Source organism: Gossypium hirsutum, chromosome D10, assembly GCF_007990345.1.
Source record: "Gossypium hirsutum isolate 1008001.06 chromosome D10, Gossypium_hirsutum_v2.1, whole genome shotgun sequence".
In the NCBI taxonomy this organism is placed as follows: Eukaryota; Viridiplantae; Streptophyta; class Magnoliopsida; order Malvales; family Malvaceae; genus Gossypium; species Gossypium hirsutum.
In genome coordinates, this window is record NC_053446.1 from 16,866,724 (window position 1) to 16,890,438 (window position 23,715).

The 23,715-nt window shown below is 35.6% G+C and overlaps 2 protein-coding genes and 1 non-coding gene across 3 annotated transcripts; all 3 read left to right on the forward strand.

Annotated features, from left to right (window-relative positions):
• Positions 1-287: 287 nt before the first annotated feature.
• Positions 288-902, forward strand: LOC121222037 (secreted RxLR effector protein 161-like). Its single transcript, XM_041101921.1, has one exon. The coding sequence runs from the start codon at positions 288-290 to the stop codon at positions 900-902; it is 615 nt and encodes a 204-aa protein (XP_040957855.1).
• Positions 903-2,279: 1,377 nt separating this feature from the next.
• On the forward strand, positions 2,280-2,804 carry LOC121222039 (uncharacterized). The gene has a single exon (XM_041101922.1). The coding sequence runs from the start codon at positions 2,280-2,282 to the stop codon at positions 2,802-2,804; it is 525 nt and encodes a 174-aa protein (XP_040957856.1).
• Positions 2,805-23,387: 20,583 nt separating this feature from the next.
• Positions 23,388-23,493, forward strand: LOC121222853 (small nucleolar RNA R71). Its single transcript, XR_005920223.1, has one exon. It is a non-coding gene; the product is annotated as a small nucleolar RNA R71 (small nucleolar RNA).
• The last annotated feature ends 222 nt before the right edge of the window (positions 23,494-23,715 follow it).

A 23,715-nucleotide genomic window follows, 5' to 3' on the forward strand; every position in this document is an offset into this window, starting at 1 on the left:
CATACTTCAAGGAGAACGGGTTCAAATAATGTCCTTATGAACATGCCCTCTACGTGAAGAAGAATGGAGGTATTATGTTATTTGTTGCTCTTTATGTCGATGACCTCATTTTTATGGGGAACAATGGTGAGATGATACTAGATTTTAAGAGCAAGATGACACAAGAATTCGAGATGACAGATTTGGGTTTAATGAAGTATTTCCTTGGTTTGGAGGTTTGACAAGAAGAGACAGGTATTTTTGTGTCACAGGAGGCATATGCAAAGGAAATTTTGAAGAAATACAAGATGGCACATTGCAACCCGGTATCAACACCAATGGAACCAGGTGTAAAACTCTCGAAATTCGATGGAGGAGAACGAGTCAACCCGAACAAATACCGGAGTTTGGTGGGAAGCCTTCGCTATCTCACTTGCACAAGGCCTGACATTTCGCTAAGTGTTGGCATTGTAAGTCGATTCATGGAGGAGCCGGTTTATTCACATTGGAAGGCGTTGAAGCGAATCCTACGGTACATTCAAGGAACGGTGTCACTCGGGTTATTTTATTCAAATATGGAAGATTACAAGTTGATTGGGTATTCCGACAGTGATTGGTGTGGAGATTTAGACGATCGAAAAAGTACATCGAGATATGTGTTCTTTTTGGGTAACACGGCGTTTACTTGGCTTTCAAAGAAGCAACCAATCATGACACTCTCGACATGTGAAGCTGAATATGTGGCAGCATCTTGGTGTATGTGTCATGCTATATGGCTTAGAAATTTGTTGGGCGAGTTGGAGCAACAACAACTTGGTGCAACTGAGATACGAGTTGGCAATAAATCAGCAATTGAGTTGGCAAAGAACTCAGTGAATCATGAGAGAAGAAAACACATTGACATTCATTTTCATTTCATCTGAGATCATGTAAAGGAAGGAAGTGTGAAATTAGTGCACGTGGCAAGTCGAGACCAAGTTGCGGATATCTTCACAAAACCGCTACCGATGGTACTCTTGGACAACTACAAGAAATTAATTGGCATGAAGGATGACAGAAGCATTTAAGTTTACAGGGGAGTTTTGTTAAATAAACTTAAATGAAAAGTTAAGAGTTATGTAAGTGAAAGGTCAAGAGTTGAAAGGTCAAGAGTTATGTTGTTTTTTTAATGGGTTTAAATTAGTAGTTTTTGTTTAGGAGAATGAAAGGTCAAGAGTCATTGGTTATTATTAGATTTTAATTTTTTGTTTTAAAAGTTATCTATAATCTATAAATAGTTTGTAAGCATTTTATATGAAGGTGAACAATTTTTTACATTGAGAACAATTTTATCAGAACAACCCTTCCCTACCAAACAACCTTTGCAAGGTAAAAACCATCGCAAAACACACCGCCAGAAATCCTTCACTTTGGGGGGAACAATTCAACCCCCCACAAAGCCAACTAAGGTCCCTCAGCTTGGATAAATTTTTTTTTATCTCAGTCTGGCATGATCATATTATAATTCAAATAAAATAATTTTAAAATATTTTATTTAAATATAGTTATAAAAATATGTGAAAGTTATTATAAAATTAAATTAAAATTTTAAAAATTATCATTATTTAAATAATAAAATGAACTATTTGGACTAATCAAACCTAAGCTTAAATTATTGTTAATGCCCGACCATGATTCTATGAATACCTCTACGTGTTTATACTTGGTATATGGCAGCAAAAATACCAACATAAAACTCAAAGTGATATTAATTATAAATGTTGAATCAAACAATCTTACAAGCTTTTTTTTTCTTTGAAAGCATCAATCTTACAATCAAATATTTAGGTTTAGGGACTCTGAAGTAACATTTATCATGCGAAACCTTTCTTATATTAGGGCTCATTAAGGTTACTTGATTTGTTTCGTAGTTTGAGCACAATATTTTAATTATTGTTCATTAAGTTTAACTTTCTTAATTTAAAGATGAAAGGTACTAATAAATGTTTTGAAAATTAATGGACAAAAAATTAACCCCTCACCTTGCTTGACAAACATAAACCGAACACGTCTTATTTTGTTCTTTCCTTTCCCCTAATAGTCTTGTTTAGGCACAAAATTTACCACATTTTATGTAAACAAAATTTCGAACACGTCTAAATTCTAAACCTAGGGAAAATACCACCATAACGCTTCCCCCCTGTAACAACAACCACCTTTGGGAAAAAAAACCCCATCTCCGATGGATAATTCCGATCAACAACATGGGTCATGATGACAAAGAAACACATTTTATTTGAATCTTTTCCTGCGTTTCCCCAATGTCTGAACCAGATCCTACGGCTGGCCGTACAATCATATGGATCATCACTTTCCTTTTGTTAATTTCTATTGTTTCTGGAGGTGGCTGCCTTTTGACCTACTTGCTCGTTCCTAATTCTCAATCCTCGATTTTCCTTCCAACTATTGGCTTTACCCTCGTTTGCATGCCTTGGATATTTTGGATCATAATAGTAGTATATCGGTTCACATCAAGGGTCTTTGGATTCAGGATGGTAATTGATAGCTTGTATGGTAATGGTAATGCTGCACCCAAAAGTTCTGGCGACGGTGTTAGAGCCAATGATATTGGTGGAGCACAAATTCTTGATGTTAGTGCCAAGTCTCCACCAAATTCTCCCAAGACTAATGGAAAGCCCTCTCAAATTGGTGCGGCTAAAAATGTTGATATTGGTCAAGAAAGTAGTACCAGGATAGATGGTAGCTATTCTTCAAACAAGTCAAATCATATATCTACTACTTCACGTGAAAGTGAAAAGCCATTGGTCTTATCAATGCCGTCGTGATTAAAATTCGGTGAACCGTTCGAATTTTCAATTCAATCAAGTATGGCATGATTGCAGAAGGTTCAATCTCAAGCAACAGTAATCATTTCTCACCAGGAAAGACCTTTCGTTTGTTTCTAATTTTTATATATTTAAGAGAGTGAGAAAGAAAGAGAGGGATATGCTCATGATTGTTGGTAATTATACTCATCTTTAAGAACCCAAGTTGTTGCTTAAATTCAATACGGAGGTACCACCCTTTTGCACTAACAAAACTTTTTCTTGTTGAAAGAAATGAAAATTTGACCTAAGAAGGAAGAAATATTATCATTCCTAATTCTCACTATGCCATTTTTCATTAACCTTTCAAACACAATTGAGACTAGTTTTTTCTTTGCCCATCCTCAGTTTGTTCTTCTAGGGTTTTCCTCTTGAATTCTTAAGTCGTTTAAGGGTTTTCTTTTGTCAAGTAATGTAACATCGTTTTATTTTTCAATAACTATTGAAGAGACTTTGTTTGCTTGGAAATGAAGTATATTACAGAATTTTGCATGAAGTAGCTGATTCTCTTGCTACTCTGATCATTTTCGATATTGTAATTCACAATATATTAACAAATTAAATTACACTAAATTGTGGCACACCCACATTATGGATGAAAGCAATTTATATAATAAATATATTTATAAAAAAATTAATTTAAAGATTAAATGAAACTTTAGTTAAAATAGTAAAAATATTAAAAATGTAACGCCCTAAAAATATGAATGTTTGATTGTGGAACTTGGTAATAATTAAATTTTTGTATTTGTGGCTATGTACTTTATTTATATGTTTGAGGTTAGGGGTTCAAATTGCGTTTTTAGAAAGCTTTGCTATTTTATTTTAAATTAACCTCTATCTTTGAATTGATGACTTAAGTTTAATTCTGTGTGAATTTGTATCAAGAATGAGTTTGTTATTTCATTGGTTAAGTTTTTATATTCTACTTGGTCTTGTGTTTGAGTCTCGGTGCATGCGTTAAGGAATATTTTTTACTATTTGTTAGAATTCTGAACGGTAGTTTTAAAATAAAAATTAAGCATTCTTTCTCTCATTCTCTCTCTTTCATTTTCTTTTTGCTTTACACCGTTCGCTCCTCTTTCTCTTTTTCCTTTTTATCACCGCTTAAATTATCGTTCTCATCTTGCTACCATTGTCAGGTAAGTTCGTTTCCATTAATTTCGTAAATTTTGGTGGTCAATTTCTATTTATATTCGCCTTTCAGTGTTTTGGTCGAAAACCTGATTTTTGGTACATTTCTTAATTCTCCGTCTAAACGTTTAATTAATGCATGTTAGGAGGAGGTCACGAGAAAGCCATTCCCCTAGCTCTTTAGGTTCGAAAATTGCTACATCGTGCGAAGGTAATGGTTGTTTTCGTGTTTGGGGTTTTTGTCAAAATTTCGACTTAGTTGGTCGATGATAGTTGTTGCAAATTGGCTCGTAAAGGTTATGTTTTGAACTTCTATTTGTCGCTTTTTAGGATTTGGGATCAAGTTATGTTGTTTCTACATCGACTTGTTAGCGGTGTGTACCGAAAACCTGACTTTCTGTGAATTTTGGACGCTGGAAAGCATGGCTGTCGACACCACACAGTCGTGTATTAGGCTGTGTGGTAGGTCGTGTAAACCACACGACCGTGTGCCAAACTGTATGGTAGGCCGTGTAAATCACTGTTCACGAATTAAAGACACATGGGCTAAGGACACGAGCGTGTGTCAAGCCATGTGAGGCACACAGGCGAATACACGGGTGTGTGCTAGGCGTGTGAAACTACACGGGCATGTGGACCAATATTTGGAATTTTTCCCTCGGGCCACAAACATCATTTGACATGAATGCATGCCTTTTACGGGGTCCGTATGAATTGAATTAAACTGTATATACTGTTATTCTGTGATCTGAGATTGAATACTGAAAATAAGTATGTGTATTGCGTGTGAAAATCGTTAATGATACTTATTTTTTTAGTAAGAGTATGATCTGTATCTGAATGGTCGTATAAACCTCTGTATTAACTGGCATTTGAAATTTTCATTCACATTTGGGTGGGAATGTGTGTAAAGGAGGAAGCGCTACATTCTGAATCAGTGGTTAAACCACCAGTATCTTTAATCTGATCTGGCAGCTAGCCTGCAATTACTGAGACGTGTCATACTGACACTATGTGGTGTATAGGGCTGGATGAGTATTAATTACTCATTTTGGTGTGTTGGGTTGGTTGGAGAATGTGTGTAACAGATGAGGCTAGGATAATTACATATGTTCTGTATTTGACAATGATTTGACTTATTATCTGTCTAGTTTGTTTGGTCTATTCTGGTCTGTTAATTGAACGAATTGCCTTCTGAGGCTGATTCAAAATCTAAACTTGGAACTTTATTGGTTTACTCACAGCTCTACTAAATATGTAATTATTTTCCTTATTGCATTGCTAATTCATTTGATCGATTGATTGAATTACAGGTAACACTCACACTTGATTGGGCCGACGGATCAGGAGCTCGGTCATGTTATTTATTAGTCTTTATTATTATCTACATTAATGGTTTATTTTTAGTATATTTGGGGAATTTGACTTACTAAGATGATGAGCTCAGATTAAACTTTATGTTGTTAAATTCCTTTATTTTTGGATGACTGTAAAAAGACTAAGTTTCGAGAGTTATGTTTTGATAAAATATTTGATGTAGCTATCTAGACTTAGTTTTATCGTCTAGGCCAGGTATAGGGTGTTACATTTAGTGGTATCAGAGCCAGGTTTACAATACTCGGGCTGTGATTTGCGCTCCTATTTTGTGTTAAAAGGTGTTTAAATGAATATAGGTTATCCGAGTAATTTTGCAAAATGATTTTATAAAAGACCAAGTCTGACCCCGGCCCTGTGAGTATTTCTATTCAATTAATCTGATTAGTTACGATACTGTAGCAATTAAATTATTGTTTGGTTAAATAATCTTATAGGAACTAGCATTAGAATTGTGATCAAAACTCTAAATTGATCTGTGCACCTCTGATATTGTAGATAATCTGATATTATAAGTTTGCGCGATAGTCGTAGACGTAGTTCTCGTGGACGTCGTGGGCGTCGAGGAGGGGCTCAAGCAGAGTCATCCTCTAAGGGTAGTGTGCCCAATTTGGAGACTAGCGAGATTGTTGGTAATCCTACTACTAAGATTGGGTCGCAAACCTCAACAGTTGGGGACAACGCACTGTCTCAGGCTATGATTCGCGCGTTAAAGAGGGTTGTCAGGACCCATTCTGGATCGAGAGGCTGAAGGTCAGTCACTGAGCGACTTTGGTCGAACGGTGCTGAATTATTTAGAGGTGTCACTGGAGTCGCCCCTACCGTGGTTGAGTATTAGTTAGAGGCCACTGAGCGTATTATAAACGATATTGACTGCACTCTTACTTAAAAATTGAAGGGTGTTGTATCTCTGCTTTAAGACAAAGCTTATTAGTGGTGGCTGATGGTTGAGTAAGGTGCTCAGCCCAAACAAATTAATTGAGACTACTTTAAGAATGCCTTCCAGAGTAAGTATGTGGGGGCGAGTTATATGGAGGCTCGCCAATATGAATTTATGAGTCTGATGTAGGGTGAGTGATCTGTGGTCGAGTATAAGGCCGAGTTTCTGAGATTGAGTAGGTATGCTCGGGCTTTTGTAGCATCTGATTATGATAAGTATGTGAGGTTCAAAAAAAGCTTGCATTATGATCTACGAGTTGTGATAGCTCTTCAGAGGGAGCAGGGTTTTGCAGCTATGGTTGATAAGGCTAAGATAGCAGAAGAAGTGAAGCACAGTGAGCGCGAGAGGCGAGACTGAGAGAGAAGTCAGTGCAAGGTTAAGAGGGATTTAGGTTTCTCTAATTCTGGACAGAGCCCTAAGAAATAGACAAGGTTAGAAGGGCCTCCGAGGATCGAGGTACCAGTTACAATGACTGAGATTCAGCTTTGTAGCTACTGTAACGTGCACCATCTGGGTGAGTGCTGGATGAAATTAGGAGCTTGTCTCTATTGTGGGTTGATGGAGTATCGTGTTCGAGATTACCCTCGTCGACTAGATCAGGTGACCACTGCGGCATAGACTCAAGCTCTGGGTCCTATTCAACCTCCCAGAGTAGCTCAGCAACCACCTAGGGGCCGTGGTATGGTTAGGGGTGGTAATGGTTCAAGTAGAGATCAGAGAGCACTGGGTCGAGGTGCAGGTCAGACTGAGGCACAACAGCTTGCACTGGTCTATGTGGCAAGAAGCTATGAGGATAGTGACGATGCCGACATTATAGCGGGTACGTTCTTTATTCACTCTGTTCCATATTTTCCTCTAATTGATATCTGGTCTACTCACTCTTGTATAACTAGTACTATTTATACAAAATTGGTTATATCTATTAAAATTACTTCTAGGGAGTTTTCTGTGATTAGTCCTCTGGGTCAGTCGGTCCGAGTTGATAAAGTATATAGACGGGTTCTATTAGAGATCCAGGGTGTGGTATTTCTGGCGAACTTAATAGAGTTTCCTTTTGGCGAGTTTGATCTAATTCTGGGAATGGATTGGCTCGTAAAATATCGGTTTAGCCTAGACTATGCCTCTAAGAGAGTTACTCTAAGAACTGATGAGAGTAGTGAGATTGTTATGATTGGTGAGCGTCGAGATTACCTCTCCAATGTAATCTCTGCCCTTGTAGCTGAAAAGCTAATTCGAAAAGGTAGCGAGACATACATTTCTTTTGTTTTTGATTCTTTACCTGTAAAACTCTTTGTAAAGGATATTCGCACCGTGAAAGACTTTCCAGATGTTTTTACTGAAGAGTTACTTGGTGTACCTCCAGATAAGAAGGTTGAATTCGATATAGAATTATTACCAGGTACTACTCCAGTGTCTATTGCACCGTATTGCATGGCGCCGAGGGAGCCTACAAAATTGAAAGCTCAACTTCAAAAGCTTCTTGACCAAGGTTTCATTAGACTGAGTGTATCTTCGGGGGAAGTACCGATTTTGTTCATTAAAAAGAATGATGAATCAATGAGAATATGTATAGATTATTGGCAGTTTAACAAGTTGATAGTAAAGAATAAGTATCCACTACTGAGGATTGATGATTTATTTGATCAATTCTGCGGAGCATCTACTTTCTCGAATATTGATCTTTATTTTGGTTACATTAGTTCAAGGTTAGGGGGACTGATGTATACAAGATTGCCTTCAGGACTCGTTATGGGCATTACAAGTTCCTGGTTATGCCCTTCAGTATGATAAATACTCTAGATGCATTTATGGATTTATTGAATTGGGTGTTCCAACTGTATTTCGATTAGTTTGTTGTAGTTTTTATTGACGACATTTTGATTTATTCTAAGACTGAGTCTGAGCATGACGAGCACCTTCGTATTGTCTTGTAGATACTCCGTAAGAAGCAACTGTATGCTAAGTTTAGCAAGTGTGAATTTTGGTTGCAGGAGGTTTCCTTTCTAGGGCATGTAGTGATTGCCAAAGGGATTCTAGTGGGTCTCAAGAAAATTGAGGTTGTAGTCAAGTGGAAACAACTGAAGAATGTGCCTAAGATCTGAATTTTCCAGGGTTTAGCAGGTTACTACTGGAGGATTTTCTCTGATCATATCTTCTCTGGCTAAGCTATTTCGTAAGAACACCCCGTTTGTGTGGTCTAGCAAGTAGTAGTCGAGCTTCGAAAAGCTCAAGTCAATTTTGACTCAAGCTCCTATTTTGGTTCAGCCCGAATCGAGTTGGGAGTCAGTTTATAGTGATGTGTCGCACATTGGTCTAGGGTGTATTCTGATGCAGGATGGTAAGGTGGTAGCTTACGCATCACGGAAGCTTAAGATGCACTAGGGTAACTATCCCACGCATGATTTGGAGGTAGCTAAAGTTGTGTTTGCTCTCAAAATCTAGAGGCACTACCTATACGGTGAGAGGTGTATCATTTACATTGACCAAAAGATCCTCAAATATCTGTTACCCCAAAAAGAGTAAAATTTTAGGTAGCATAAATGGGTTGAGTTGCTTAAGGATTACGACTACATGATAAAGTATCATCCCGGTAAAGCTAATGTGGTGGTTGATGCTCTTAGTCATAGAGCAATGACTGATCTAAGGTCGATGTTCAGTCGTTTGAGTTTATTCAAGGATTGGAGCCTATTAGTTGAGTTGTAGGTTAAAACAACTTGGGTTGATCAAATTCGAGCCAAACAACTAAGTGATGAGTCTCTATTTCAGGGTCTACGTCAGATTGATTTGAGTGAAACTTTTAATTTTAGTTTGAACGGCGACAAAGCTTTGTGTTTCAAGGGTCGAATTTGTGTGCCTAATGACAAAGAGTTGATGCGATCGATTCTACATGAGGCGCATAGTAGTTCGTATGCTATGCATCCCAGTGGGAATAAAATGTATCAGGACCTCTAAGAACTTTACTGGTGACCTGGTCTGAAACAGGAAATGACTACCTTTGTGTCGCACTGTCTAAAGTGTCAAAAGGTTAAGGCTGAGCATCAGTTGCCTTCTAGTTTGCTTCAGCCGGTTAAGACTCCTTTGTGGAAGTGAGAGCGTGTAACGATGGACTTTGTTAGTGGGTTGCTCTTAACAACCACTAAGAAAGATTCAGTTTGGGTCATCTTTGATCGATTGACCAAGTGCGCTCATTTCCTTCTTGTCAAGACGGATTATTCGCTTCAAAAGATTGCTAAACTATATGTTTCTAAAATCATGAGACTGCACAAAGTTACGGTCTCAATCATCTCATAAAGGGATCCGCGTTTTATGTCTCTGTTTTGGAAGTAACTTCATGAGGCATTAGGCACTCAACTGGATTTCAATACTACGTACCACCCTCAAACCGATGGGCAATTTGAACGAGTTATTCAAATTTTAGAGGATATACTTCGGGGTTGTGTCAACGATTCTCGGGGTAGTTGGGAAGATTATCTATCGCTGGCTGAGTTTTCAGTCTAGTATTTAGTTGGCACCTTACGAAACTCTGTATGGTCATAAGTGACGTACACTGTTGTTTTGGACTGAGTTAGGTGAACATCGGGTTCTAGGTCCCAAGCAAGTTTTTGAGACTAAAAATAGTGTTAAATTGATTCGAGACCGTCTTAAAGCTACTTCTGACTGAAAAAATCATATACAGATTTAAAGAGAAAAGATATCGAGTATTTTGTAGGTGATCGAGTATTTTTTATAGGGTCTCTGTAGGAAAAGGTTCTTCGATTTGGACGTAAAGGAAAGTTGAGCCCGAGGTTCATTGGACCTTACTGTATTCTAAAATGTGTCAAGTAAATTGCCTATCAGCTAGAATTACCCCCTGAGTTGGATCAGATTCATAATGTGTTTCACGTTTTGATGTTGAGACGATATCGATCTAGTCTGTCACACATTGTCTTTATTGATGAAAATTGAGGTATGACTGGATCTAACTTTTTATGAGGAACCTATTCAGATTCTATATCGAGATGTCAAGTTGTTGAGAAAGAAAATTGTCCCTCTGGTTAAAGTTCTGTGGCGAAACCATGGCACTAAAGAAGCCACTTGGGAACCCAAAAAGTTGATTCGTCAGCAACACCCGTATCTTTTTTATTCAAGTAAATTTTGAGGTCAAAATCTCTTTTAGGGGGAGAGAGTTGTAACGCCCCAAAAATTTGAATGTTTGATTGTGGAACTTGGTAGTAATTAAATTTTTGAATCTGTGGCGATGTGTTTTGTTTATATGTTTGAGGTCGGGGGTTCCAGTCGCGTCTTTAGAAATTTTAGCTATTTTGTTCTAAATTAATCTCTATTCTTGAATTGTCAACTTAAGTTTATTTTCTATGAATCTGTATCAAGAATGTGCCTGCTAGTTCACTGGTTAAGCTTCTGTATTCTACTTCGTCTTGTGTTCGAGTCTCGGTGCATGTGTTAAGGAATACTTTTTACTAGTTGTTAGAATTCTGAATGGTAGTTTTAAAATAGAAATTAAACGTTCTTTCTCTCCCTCTCCCTCTCCCTCTTTCATTTTCTTTTATTTTCTTTTTTCTTTACACTGTTTGCTCTTCTTTCTCTTTTTCCTCTTTATCGCCGCTTAAATTCTCGTTCTCATCTTGCTGTTGTTGTTGGGTAAGTTCATTTTCATTAATTCCGTAAGTTCTGGTGTTCAATTTTTGTTTATATTCATTGTTGTGTGTTTTGGTCGAAAACTTATTTTCTGGTTACATTTCATGACTCTCTATCTAAACGTTTAATTAATGCACATTAGAAGGAGGTCACGAGGAAACTGTTCCCCAAGCACTTTAGGTTCAGGAATTGCTACATCCTGCGAAGGTAATGGTTGTTTTCGTGTTTGGGGTTTTTATTGAAATTTTGACTTAGTTGGTCGATGATAGTTCTTTCGTATTGGTTCGTAATGGCTATGTTTTGAAGTTCTATTTGTCGCTTTTTAGGATTTAAGATCAAGTTCTGTTGTTTCTACATCGACTCGTTAGCATGTGCATACTGAAAAATTGACTTTCTATGAATTTCGGCCACTAGAAAGCATAGGTTTCGATGCCACTGGAAAGCAGTACAATATAGTGATTATAGGTTAGCCAATACGTGTAACAAAAGAAAAAAATACAAAAAGAAAATCAAAATGAGTAAAAAAGTATTTGAAAAGAAAAAAAATTGTAAAAAAGTATTTGAAAAGAAAAAAAATTGTAAGTGAGATGTAGTGAAAAAGATAAAAAAGTCACAGTCACAAAAGTAGAAAAAAACTCGATCATTTATGCACAAATACTCGTGAGCTAGCCGTAATTGCTATATTATGTTGTGACTTCCTATGTGGAGAAATAAGGTGATGAGTGGGCAAGGGTTACAAAGGGGGAAGAAAAGGGAATAATACGATGTGCCAAACTATTTTCATGCTTGAAACTATTTTGATGCTTCCTGTTCTTAAATTCCATACTTGTCCTAAGCCTTAGTATGTTGTTACAAGCTGAAAAGCCCTATGTGACCAAGGTAGACTTATTCATGCATTGACATCATATTGAGTAATTGCATTTATGACTGTATGTATTCTGCTAGGATAATCAAATTATTTGTATCAGTTATTAATGGATGCATATATTTGAAAACCTTAATGCCTGTGTACTTTGTAATATACTGAACTTAGGTGTTTGATACTGAAAATGGTAAGTCGTGTATATATCAAGCCAGGATTATGTGTAAACATTAAAATGCCTAGTTCTGTACTTCAAAACCAATCTTTGTACTATACTTGTTCAAGGGTTGTTCTTTATGTTTTTGTTTGATTTCTCCTCTCTTGAGGACAAGTAATGACTTAAGTGAGGGGGTTTTTGAATAGGTCTATTGTTTGAAGCATCTAAAACATCATAGACTTCAATTCAACCTTTGGTTCCTTGATCTCCGATCTCCTAATTCCTGGACTTAACTCATAAAAAAGTGGCACAGCATACTGCCTTATAGCACGATTCCTATCATTAGCAATAAGGATTGGATTACAAACATTAGTGGCTCCATTCCTTTGAACATCATTTTGATTCTCAAGGTCCATTTCTGCAGCTTGTCTCTGTGTTAATCTTTCTAGTCTTCTTTGTCTAAATGCCCGCTCGATTTTAGGGCCTACAAGGTGTAAAGCTATAATTCAATCTATGCTTATGAAGACCTGAAAAGAAAATCACAAAAAATAAAGAATAAAGAAAAAAATGAATTAAAAAAAATTAAAAACCAAATTGCAAGAAATAATTTCACAAATAATGATTAAATTAACAGTCCTCGGCAACGGCTCCAAAAACCTGTAACGCTGGGGTGTGTGCAAGTATACACAATCGTTATCAAGTAATATATAAGTATAAGAGCTACCATCTCCAAGGGACTTGTGGATACCGCATTGTCTTTATATATTTTATTGCAGTGTTCACACTCTGGACGTTACTACGTCTGGAGGCAATCACTGTTAGATATTTGAGATTAACATAATTTTTAAGTAAAAAGGTGTCATAAATAACTATAAAAAATATATATAATTTAGAGTTTACACACCCCCAAACTTAATCCATTGCTCGTCCCGAGTAATGAAAATAAAAAATTTAGATAAGGCAATCTTGCAATAAGTTTAAGTAGAACGAACTTTTGCAGATAAACATACATCAACAAAGTCATGCTTACAAACTCTTTTTGTTGATAAGTCGTTCATATGCAAACATTATTTCAAAATTTTATATTAAGTGCGGAAAAATGCTAACATAAGTCATAGAGTGCATGCTTTTCAAGTTCATATATAACATTTACAACTCAATCAAAGTTTCCTTATTAATTGACAAAACAATCAGAAGGTTTAATTAGTGGTATTCATATGTTGAACTTAGCAATTCCTTTCCACTAATATAGTTGGCATAGTTATCAAAATCAATAGGTCTTTTATAGGGTTGTAATGGGGCTAGGCTCAACATAGGGATAAAGACAACATAGCTTTTAGGTTTTATAATCTTAACCCTAACGTTGTCTTGGATCTTTTCGAGGTACATCCTTCCTAGTAATGGGATTTACCACCCCCAAACTTAATTCAAAGCTCATGCCCAACTGTAACACCCTAAAAATTTAAGTTTTTAATTTTTTTCTTGTTTTGACACAACTACTTATTTGCATCAATGGTTAAGTGATTTGGGGGTGTTTGGGAGTGTTTGAAGAGCCTGGGTTCAAGTCTTGGCCTTGGCAGAATCTTTAGTTTTGCTATTAAATGAATCTGGTCATTGGTTTATAGGCCTTATAATTAATAGTGTTTGTTTTATGACACAAAAAGAGCTTGTGGTCTAGTGGCAAGGTGGCGTGTTGTGTAACTGTGAGGTCTGAGGTTGAAGTCCTGGGTTGCGTAATGGTATATTTATTTTGCTGCTTGAGCTGTGTAGGTGGTGGAGTTGGACTGAAACACAACTAAAGGGGGATTTTGAATGGAGTGGTTGGGGGAGTTGAGGAGGAATTGGTGGAGTAAATTAATGAGGGATAAGGGGAGAGATTTTAGAATAAAATCAAGGAATTTGATTAGGGGGAGTGTGTGTTGTTTGGGGTAACTGAAGTCTTGGGAATTTGGCTAGGGGGAATAGATTGGTATTTTCGGCATCTGGAAGAACTTCTTGGGGTAGCATCTACCGAATTTAGTCTTTAGATTCTAAAGATACTCGATTTTGAGTCACTTTCGTGTTCTCCTTTTAGCTTTTGGTGCCGAATTTTGCTAGGTATTGGGGAACTACCTCTCGGGTTTATTCTATTATGCTCTTTTCTTTCCTCTTTCCTTCTCCTCTTTGCCGAATCCTCCCTTCTCTTTCTTTCTCTTTTCTTTTCTCTGCTGGCTGAACCTTCTTTCTTTTCTCCTCTCCTTCTTTGGTCAAATATCCTTCTCTTTCTGTCCTTGATTTCACCTCATTTTATTTCTTTTTTGATTGAGAGTTATCTTCCTTTATTGTTTGTGGTTCAGCCGTTTATCACTCCTATCTGTTTGTTAGAACTCCTAGAGGGTTGAAGGAGTATCAAGTAATACCAAATCGACGAAACTTTTCTTTCTTCTCTCGATTTAAGGTAGGTATGTGGGCTAACTTTCTTGGTGTAGGCCGAATGTTTGTTGCATTTTTGTAAGTTATCGTGAAGGGGATTTAAACCATTTGATTAAACAATTTTGGTTAATGAATATGTTGTGATGCAGATACCCGTCTAAAGGATCGTAGTCAACATTCGTCAGTGGTATAAGTGGCCTAAGCTACTTTTGTTGATTGAGCTACTAATGGAAAATTTGTATGAATGTAGATTTTGGGTGTCCGTAGATCTTGGTGCGTTTTCACAAATCAGGTGTGTAATCACCCCACTGCAACTGTAGATCGACGAAAAGCTAAAAAGCCGTAAATACAACATTTGAGACCTCACGAGTGTGTGATCGCTCTAGTGGTAAGCCCAACTTGCGATTCGTGGGTAAAATGACCGAAATACCCCAGAAGGGTAAAATGATTGAAATACCCTTAGAGGGTAAAATGGCCGAAATACCCCCTAAGGGTAAAATGACCGAAATACCTTCAAAGGGTAAAATGACTGAAATACCCCTTAGGGTAAAATGATTGTTATACCACTAGGAGATGAAATGACTGTTATAACCTTATGATATGTATGGCTGATTTGTTCTATGATATATATATGATTGTTACTGAGTATGACATTCTGCATTCAAGTATGATTTATGACATGACATACAACATGGGGTTGGGATACTAATATGGGGGAAGCATACTGTACTGGTGGCTTTGCCACATATACTGTTACTGGCAGCTTCGCTACGATTCTATTACTAGCAGATTTGCTGCGATATTGGTGTGTTGGCTGGGTGGGTCGATTTTATCCCCACATGGTGTGTTGGTGGTACGGAGTGGTGTGTTGGTTGGATTGGGATGAGTTGCATTATTACACTGTACTGGTTACTATATAGGGCTCAGGCCTAGACTGATACTACATGATTACTGATTGACTATTAGGGGATTACACGTTGAGTTTCGTAAACTCACCCTCTCCTTTTAACTGTGTAAGTAATCCTCAGCCTTGGGCGATTCGGTGTTGTGAGAGACTCGGAGGTGGCCACACAATTGCTGTTGTTCACGCTTGCTTTTATTTTAATCTAAATTATAAGTTGAGTTTTGTTTTTGTAATAAGTCCTTTGAGTTGGTTTAAATTTTTAATTGGGATTTTTCTTACATATTTTAAACTGCTAGATAGAAGAAGATGACTTTTTAAAATAATTACCGATTTCAAAGAAACGAGTTCTAAACAATAGAATTTAAAAAGCTTCCGCGACTTTAGGCCAACTTATTAAAACAGTATCAGATAACAAGACAAAAGTTTTGTCTAGTTGATTTGTTAATTAATTAATAAAGGGGTTTATTTTAATCTTGGAAACAAACTTTTACCAACATGTTAAATTTTCGAAAGATACTTCAATGTGACACATTAGATTCAACCATAACGTCTAGGTCGGGTTTAGGGTGTTACACCAACAATACTTCTCAATATTTGAGTATTTATTTTACTCTTTTTACTTGACATTTGAATAGAGATTTTTCTCTCTTTTTTTCTTTTTTTGAACATAAATCAAATGGATAATATGCATATCTCTCTGAATTTTTCCTCAAATTTTGATCATCAAGACAAGTATAGTTAAGATTGGTGCAAAAATAAGATAAAACTTAAAAAGATGGTAGTAGGGCTTATGATGTTAGTGAATAGCAATAAAATAGGCTTGAAGGCTCACACTAAGGTTTCAAGGGTTAAATTCATATGTAGGCTTGAAAGGCTTAAACGATCCAAAGAAAATATACCTATATCATGTTCAGATTCTTATGCCTCCTAGGATTTCACCTTAAGAAAGTTACTAAGTCGATTCTAAAGACATAAATCTTCATACATGTCTATTTCTAGGGAAAATAAATTTTCATGGCAAAGACTACAGAAGACCTAAGAACATATAAGCATGTCATGACTGGTGAAAACATATAAAAACTTAACTAGAATCAGAAATCATACTTGCAATTAGGCTAACTTATGAACAAAATTTTTTTCTGAACATCATTTTATTTTAGCGTACTTATGTGTAAACATTGAATCATACTTAAGAAAAATTTAAAATTCATGCAAATATTGCCTTACCCCTCCTTAAAAAGAAGCAATGTCATCATTGTGTAAACAAAGTAATGAATGAGAATTGAACACGAGGTAGGATAACAAGAAAAGAGAGGTGAGCCATGAAGACCACTTAAGTGCCAAGTCTTTTCTTGCAAATCCAACCCTAGACATGTACATTCACATTATCACAGTACTTTGCTCTTTTTTTTTATAAGAGAACAACATTTGGGCTTAATTTATTCATGTATTCCAAATTATTCAATTTATTTTATGCATAAAACAAAATATTCCTAAGTAAATAAAAATATCTAAAAATAATACTAAGAAAAAGAAATAAAATAAATTCATCCCCTTTTTATTAATTTGTGTCATCCCTTTTTTTTTTTGAGATTGTTGTAGCGTGGGGAAGTAGTGCTGGGACGAAGGGAATGGGCAGCGAGTGTTGGATATTTTTCCCTTTATCACTGTTCCGGGCCTCGAGCCCAAAACTGCAAAAATTTTATTACTTGCACTGAAATAAAACTTAATAGAAATAAACTGATTGAACCTTGGGTCAATTGACCCTCTTCTTGAACATAAAAATAAAAATGAAAATAAACTTAAAATTGAAAACAAAAAATAAAACTCCTTTTAGGCTACTTAGAAAAATTTTCTCAGAAAATTACATTAAATTAAGTTCCTAAGAAAGGTTGGAGGGGTCACAAATTGTCCCATTTAAGTTCCAATCTCATTAGACAGAATTAATTTAATGTACTAATTCAAGAAATTTTTTTAATCATGCCATTTATTCTAATGAATAGAAAAAATTGAAATTTAAAAATAACAGTAGAGAATTTGAAGAGAACTCCCTCAATGTTATTGGGGATTGTCACTAATTGAGGCAATGTCAAAAGGTTATTTATCATACCAATCATACCCATCTAAAAAGAAAAAATAATCTTGCCTAGCAATTATGTTCAACATTTGATCATGGAATAGTAGTAGGAAATGGTCTTTCTACTTTGCTTTGCTCGACTTTCTATCATTCATACAAATCTGCCTACTCATGATTGTCCTTAATGGAGCCAGCTCATTATTTGTGATGTGTTCTTTCTTTGATACATATCTCACCTATTGAATGTCATAGATGGGATACATGATCCTTACTTTCAACCATTGAGACTCAAGTTTCCCAGGATCAAATACTTGAGATTTAATCGAACTCTTTTGTCCCTTGATGGATCTCTTTTCAGTATTTGCAATAGTCCACTTGATACCTTTCTCGTGCCTTCTCAAAATAGTTAAGTCTAACTCGGGTGGCTCTTCTCTTGACAATTTAGGTTGCTTATACTCATATGATGATAGCTCTACTGATTTGAACTGAACCTTTGAATTGAATCCTTTTGAGATAATTTTTAACAAGGCCAAATATGTATCGTCCTCATCTTGATGTGAAGAATCAGATGAAATAACTTCGAATGGATCTGTCTTGGAGGTAGTAGAACAATCTTTAATGTAACACCCCAAAATTGAGCCTAGGAGTTTTAGGGGTATTTTAGGAATTTTAGCCTTAGAGTGTTTAGAATTTTGTGACATGGTATATCGGTAATGTTTTCGATTATGGTTTTTAGAAAATAAAATCAATTTTTGAAGAAGTGTTTTAGAAACCTTTAATTTTAGGAAAAGGACTGATTTGTAATAGAGACAAAATTGTGAGCATTTATGTTGCAGTTTTACCTTTTTTCAAATTAATCTATTTTCCTCTTTCATCTTTATAAAACCCACAATAAATTTCTCCTATCCTTTGTGGTTGTCGTCCCTTGCTTTCCCAAGCTCTTCTCATTTAAGTTTTAATTCACAAATCCTATTCATTTGATTTCTATCATCCTCCTAATCTTAAACCTCCATAGCAGTTAAGAGAAACACCCAAAAACACCATAGTTTTTTCCATTGTCAAGCTTCCGAATTTTTTCAGGTTTTCGATCAAACGCTTGGTTTTTTTTCAACTAAGGTAATGATTCAATTCCTAATTAGTTTTAAATTATATATAGTCTTTTAAACGAGATTTTTAGGCATTAAATCACATGTTTTAAATAAAAGCCAAAAATTAGGTCGTTAATGGTGGATTTTGGGATTTTGGGTAAAAACGTGGTTACAAAGTGTTTTTCAACTTGTTTTAACATGATTAAAAGGTTTCTAGACTTACTTTAAAGTTTTGTTAAAGAATTTTTTATTTGTAATGAAATTTCGTTAAAATAGCAAAAAAACATGTCGAAAATTTCAATATTATGGATTGAGTAGTTTTGTGTAGTTTAAAGGTTGAGAATTAGTCATAGGTGAATAATTAGATGAATGAAATCAGTTTTCGAAAAAAACATTAAGTACAAAGGAAGATATTTGAGTTTCAATTTTGTTAGTCGAGATTTCAATTTCAAGAGGATTATAGCTTAGACTTGCGTTTTTGGTTAGTTTAAGTGAGACTTTAGCTGAATATTGATTGTGTATATTGTGCGGTTATCATGTGTAAAGTATCAAAACTGTTGAAACCTTCTTCAAGCAAGGCGAAAGGCAAGGAAAAGCTAGTTTAAGCTTTCTGCTTTTCGAGGAAAGCGTAATTGGTGAGTGTTTGGAATCGCTACTAGTAGACACGATTCATAGTGTTAACTGGGAGATTAGGAATAGCCTAAACCCCTATCCTAAGTTTCGAGTGTAATCTTTCTATTTCCCTTAACTTATTTTGGCAAATTATGTGAATAATTGTGGATTGATTATTATGATGAGGTACTGTGTTATAACACATGTGTAATGACTATTGTGAATTGTGTTATGGGCATGATATACATGCCAAATGATAATGATAATGATATGCTAATGATGCAATTATGTAGCGAAAACGAGGGGAACTTTGGTAAGTATATATGTGTTGAATTATGGAATGTGGTATTATTATGAAAGGTAGTATGTGAGAATACTTGTATGTGATTATGATGTACTGATTTTAATGCACACATATATGGTCAGATATATGATGGCTCAATGAGCATTATTGTGGTATTTAAAGTGCAATTAAATGTGAATTCGTTAAGCATTCTTTGTGTACAAGTTGTGATGTAAATTGGTGAATATAAACAGAGATGTGCATTAAATCAGTAATTAAAATGTGTAATTGTGGATGTTTTGGCCTTGTGACCTTATGAGACTGTTGGATATAGTTGACATGCCATAGGATTGTGAGTGCTCACCTAAATGTGTTTTGTGATTTGGGTGTTGAAGCATTGGGACATGTTGGAGAGATAAGGGAATATGATCTAAGCTCCATTCAACGGGACATGTTTTGTGTGTTGGAAAGTGTTAGCTTTATGCTTCATTTGTAAGACATGTTTCACTCTATGAGTCTATTTGGTGTGTTAGAGATTCGTGTATTTGATGAGTGGTAATAGAGTTCACTTCTATGTTTCATAGCTCAAGTGCCAAATTATCTCAAAATATTTATAAATATGTTGTATGTTTTGTGATGTATACTTGTAAGTGTTGACCTTGTAAGTGTTAGCTTTACACATATATGCATAAAGAGTGAAATGTGTCAATTAAGCTGAGACTGATATAGTTATGCTACATGTATGTTACACCAATGCTTGATGGCTTGTGGAGATCCGTGTATCCGATGTGTGGTGATAGAGCCCACTTTTATGTTTCATAGCGCCAAATTATCTTAAAATGTATATATGTGTAATGTGATGTATACCTAAATGATTATGCGGTTGCTATGAAAATTTATTGTTTAAATGTGATCTTATTTTTTATGGTTATACGATGTGACATGGACACTTAAACATGTGAATATTATGCTAAATGAGTTGATTTAAGTTTCATGAAAATGTTAGTATGTTCTCATAGTAAATTTCGTATGTAATTGTTGTTTGGATCGTTTCCAATTAATTTGTGAATGCATGTGAATATATCTACTAGACTTGTGGGTTATTAAAGCATGTATTCTTCGTTGAGTCTTGATGAATTATTGTTAAATGAATTATTTATAAGTGATTTGAGTGTAATTTTATGAAGGAGTTTATGTTAATTTTATGATTTAATGAAATGTGAATATGATATTTTAACTTTATTAGAATATGGTTGTGAACGTGTTATAGTATGCTCTTGTTTAACTTTTGATATTATATGTGCATTGTGGTTATTCTTAGCATTCACTGGGCTGGTTAATCTCACCCACTCCTTTTAAACCATTGCAGATTAGTTGTGTGCCGGTGTGAGTGATGTGGTTTCCGAGGAGTGATCCAAGCAAGATGTTAGCTTTACTTTGTTGGTGTTATTAATTCATTTATGTTTTGGGGAAATAAAGGCAATGTAGTAGAATTTTTGCATGAATTTTGCCATGATATTTTGGATGTTTCCTTAGTTTATTTATTCTTAGGATTTAACGGTTTGAATCATGATATGTTGATTATTGCTCGTACTTATTCTCGATGTTTGAAACTTTAATTATAGTTGTTTTGACATTTATTTGATATGGTAAAAGATGCATGTTGAATAGATTCGTGTTGGAATGATTTATATGTCCAAGTAAGTTGAATTTTTCTAGTCTGAAGCAGAGGTATCGATATTCGTTTTGTAAAAATGATACCTCTATGATTTTGAAATGTGCAGGGAGTTAGTAACTTAATATGGTATTGATATCCTATCAAGAGCATTGATACTTGGGGTAATTTTATCAATACCTTTTCAAGTGTACCGATATTTTCCAGGTTTTGATTTTTGGACAAGAAATAGAATGTTGATTTGGTACCGATTTTTCGTACAGTATTGATACCGTGCATGGAAAATATCGATACTCAAGTTCTAGTATCGATACTTACAGGATTGTCTTGGAATTTTTCTAAGTGATCCTAATGCATGTTACCTTATTACTATAAGTTTATTTAAAGTATTCTTGGCATGTTCTAATGATTATTGATATATGTTTGACTAAAAATTTATAAGATTACTGATAAAGAGCATGATTTCTTAATAATGTGACAATTTACTATGAGTATGATGTGTGAAGATAGTGTGGCATCCTGATATTCGAGCTTGGCGACTGGGCTGGGTATGGGTTGTTACATTTAACCTCATCAGGAGATCTCAAGGCCTTAAGTACATTAAAGGTCACCTATTCATCCTGAACTCGCATGATGAGTTCACCTTTCTGTACATCAATTATTGTCCTGTCGGTTGCCAAGAAAGGCTATCCTAGGATGATTGGTACTTCTTTAACTGCTTTAAAATCTAAGATAATAAATTCAGTAGGAAATATGAATTTATCAATAAGTATCAATACATCCTCGATTTTTCCTTCTGGATGCGCTAAGGATCTATCTACTAGTTGAAGTGTAACAGTAGTCAATCTAACCTTACCAATACCTAATCATCTGAACACAGACGTAGGCATCAAGTTGATGCTTGATCCTAATCCGCACGAAGCCTTACCACAATAGGATTCTCTAATATTGCAAGGTATGGTGAAACCTCATGGATCCTTCAACTTAGGAGGCAACCTATTCTAAAAAAATAAGCTACAATCTGTAGTTAGGGATACAAATTCAAACTCTCCAAACCTTCTCTTCTTGGATAGAAATTCCTTCGCTTTTGCATAGTTCAGCTTTTTCTCTAAATCTTCCTCCAATGGAATATTGATATGTAGTTGTTTCAACACATTCAACATTCTCTTAAATTGAGTATCTTATTGTTACTTATGTTGCTGGAGTCTTTGAGGATATGGAGGTTGTGAAACTTTGGCTTAGACTGGACAACTCTTCTGAGGTAATATATCTGCATCTAACGAAGGGGTTAGCTTATCAGAATTCACTAGTTTAGATTTTACCTCTTCAAAATTTGCAGAATCTAGCTTCTCTGTTGCAAGAATTTTAGTTTTTGGTTGATTTTCCTCTTTCTTGGGAGGTTCATCTTCAACCTTAACTGTCTTGGGTTCCAAAGTCCTTCCGCTTCATAAAGTGACCACTTTGCAATTCTCCTTGCCTGGTTTTCTTAGATTCTCCTTGCCATTAGGCAAAGCTCCTTGTGGTCTATTTCAAAGTTCGTTGGCTAACTGCCCTATTTGGTTCTCCAAATTTCTCAAAGTTGCATCATTCTTATCCATGTATGCTTTTAATAAGTTCTCAAGATTATTAGGAGAACTGGCTGGTAGATGATTTTCTATGTTGCTTGGTATAGCACCTTGGGATTTACTTCTAAGCTGATTAGCTAATTGTCCCACTTGATTCCAGATTCTCCAATGTTGTTTCCTGGCTTTGAATCAAGGCATCATTTTAGCAATGTATGCCTTCAACAAATTCTCCAAATTATTGGAAGGTTCAACTTGCGGTGGTTTTTGAACTTGTTGATTGAAACCACAAGGTTGATTTGACATATGCTGCATGTAATTGTTGTTCTATCTAGCTCCTTGGTTACTCCAAGAGAATTTTAGATGGTTTTGTCCCGAAGGATTATAGAAGTTGGACTATAATCCTTATCCACTTCTATTTTGGTGTTGATTCCCTACGTAGAAAATAGACTTGGGATTTGATAGAAAATTCTCGAAAGAATGATCGTCCTCACAATATACGTACAAAATAACATTAAAGTGACTTGGTGGCTGATTTGCAACATGATTTAAACCATTAATAATAAACTGTTTAAACATTGAAGAGATAGAAAATACCTGAGCTGAGAGTGAAGTAAGGGAATCTACTTCATGGACTCCTGCTACTCGTATTCCTGAAGCTGTTCCATTTGTCAATCACCGGTACTTGCTGCTGACTATTCTCTCGATGATTTTGTAAGCCTCATTGTAATACTTTGATAAGAAAGCATCATTTGCAGAAGCAACTACCACCAACCTTGTATGTGTGTTGAGACCATTATAAAATGTTTTCAATTGGATGCAATGTGGAATCCCGTGGTGAGGGCATTTACATAGTAGCTCTTTGAATATTTCCCATGCCTCGTATAGGGACTCATCATTCATCTACTGAAAAGTGGTGATCTCATTCCGCAACTTAACATTTTTGCTAGGTGGAAAATACTTTACTAGAAAGCATTTAATTAATTATTGTCAAGTGGAAATTGAGTTGGGTGGCAATGAATTAAGCCATGCTTGTGCTTGATCTCGCAACGAGTATGGAAACAACTTCAACCTCAATGCATCTTCAGTTACACTAGCTATCTTAAAGAAATCAGTCACCTCCATGAACAATCGAAGGTGAATATGTGGATCTTCTG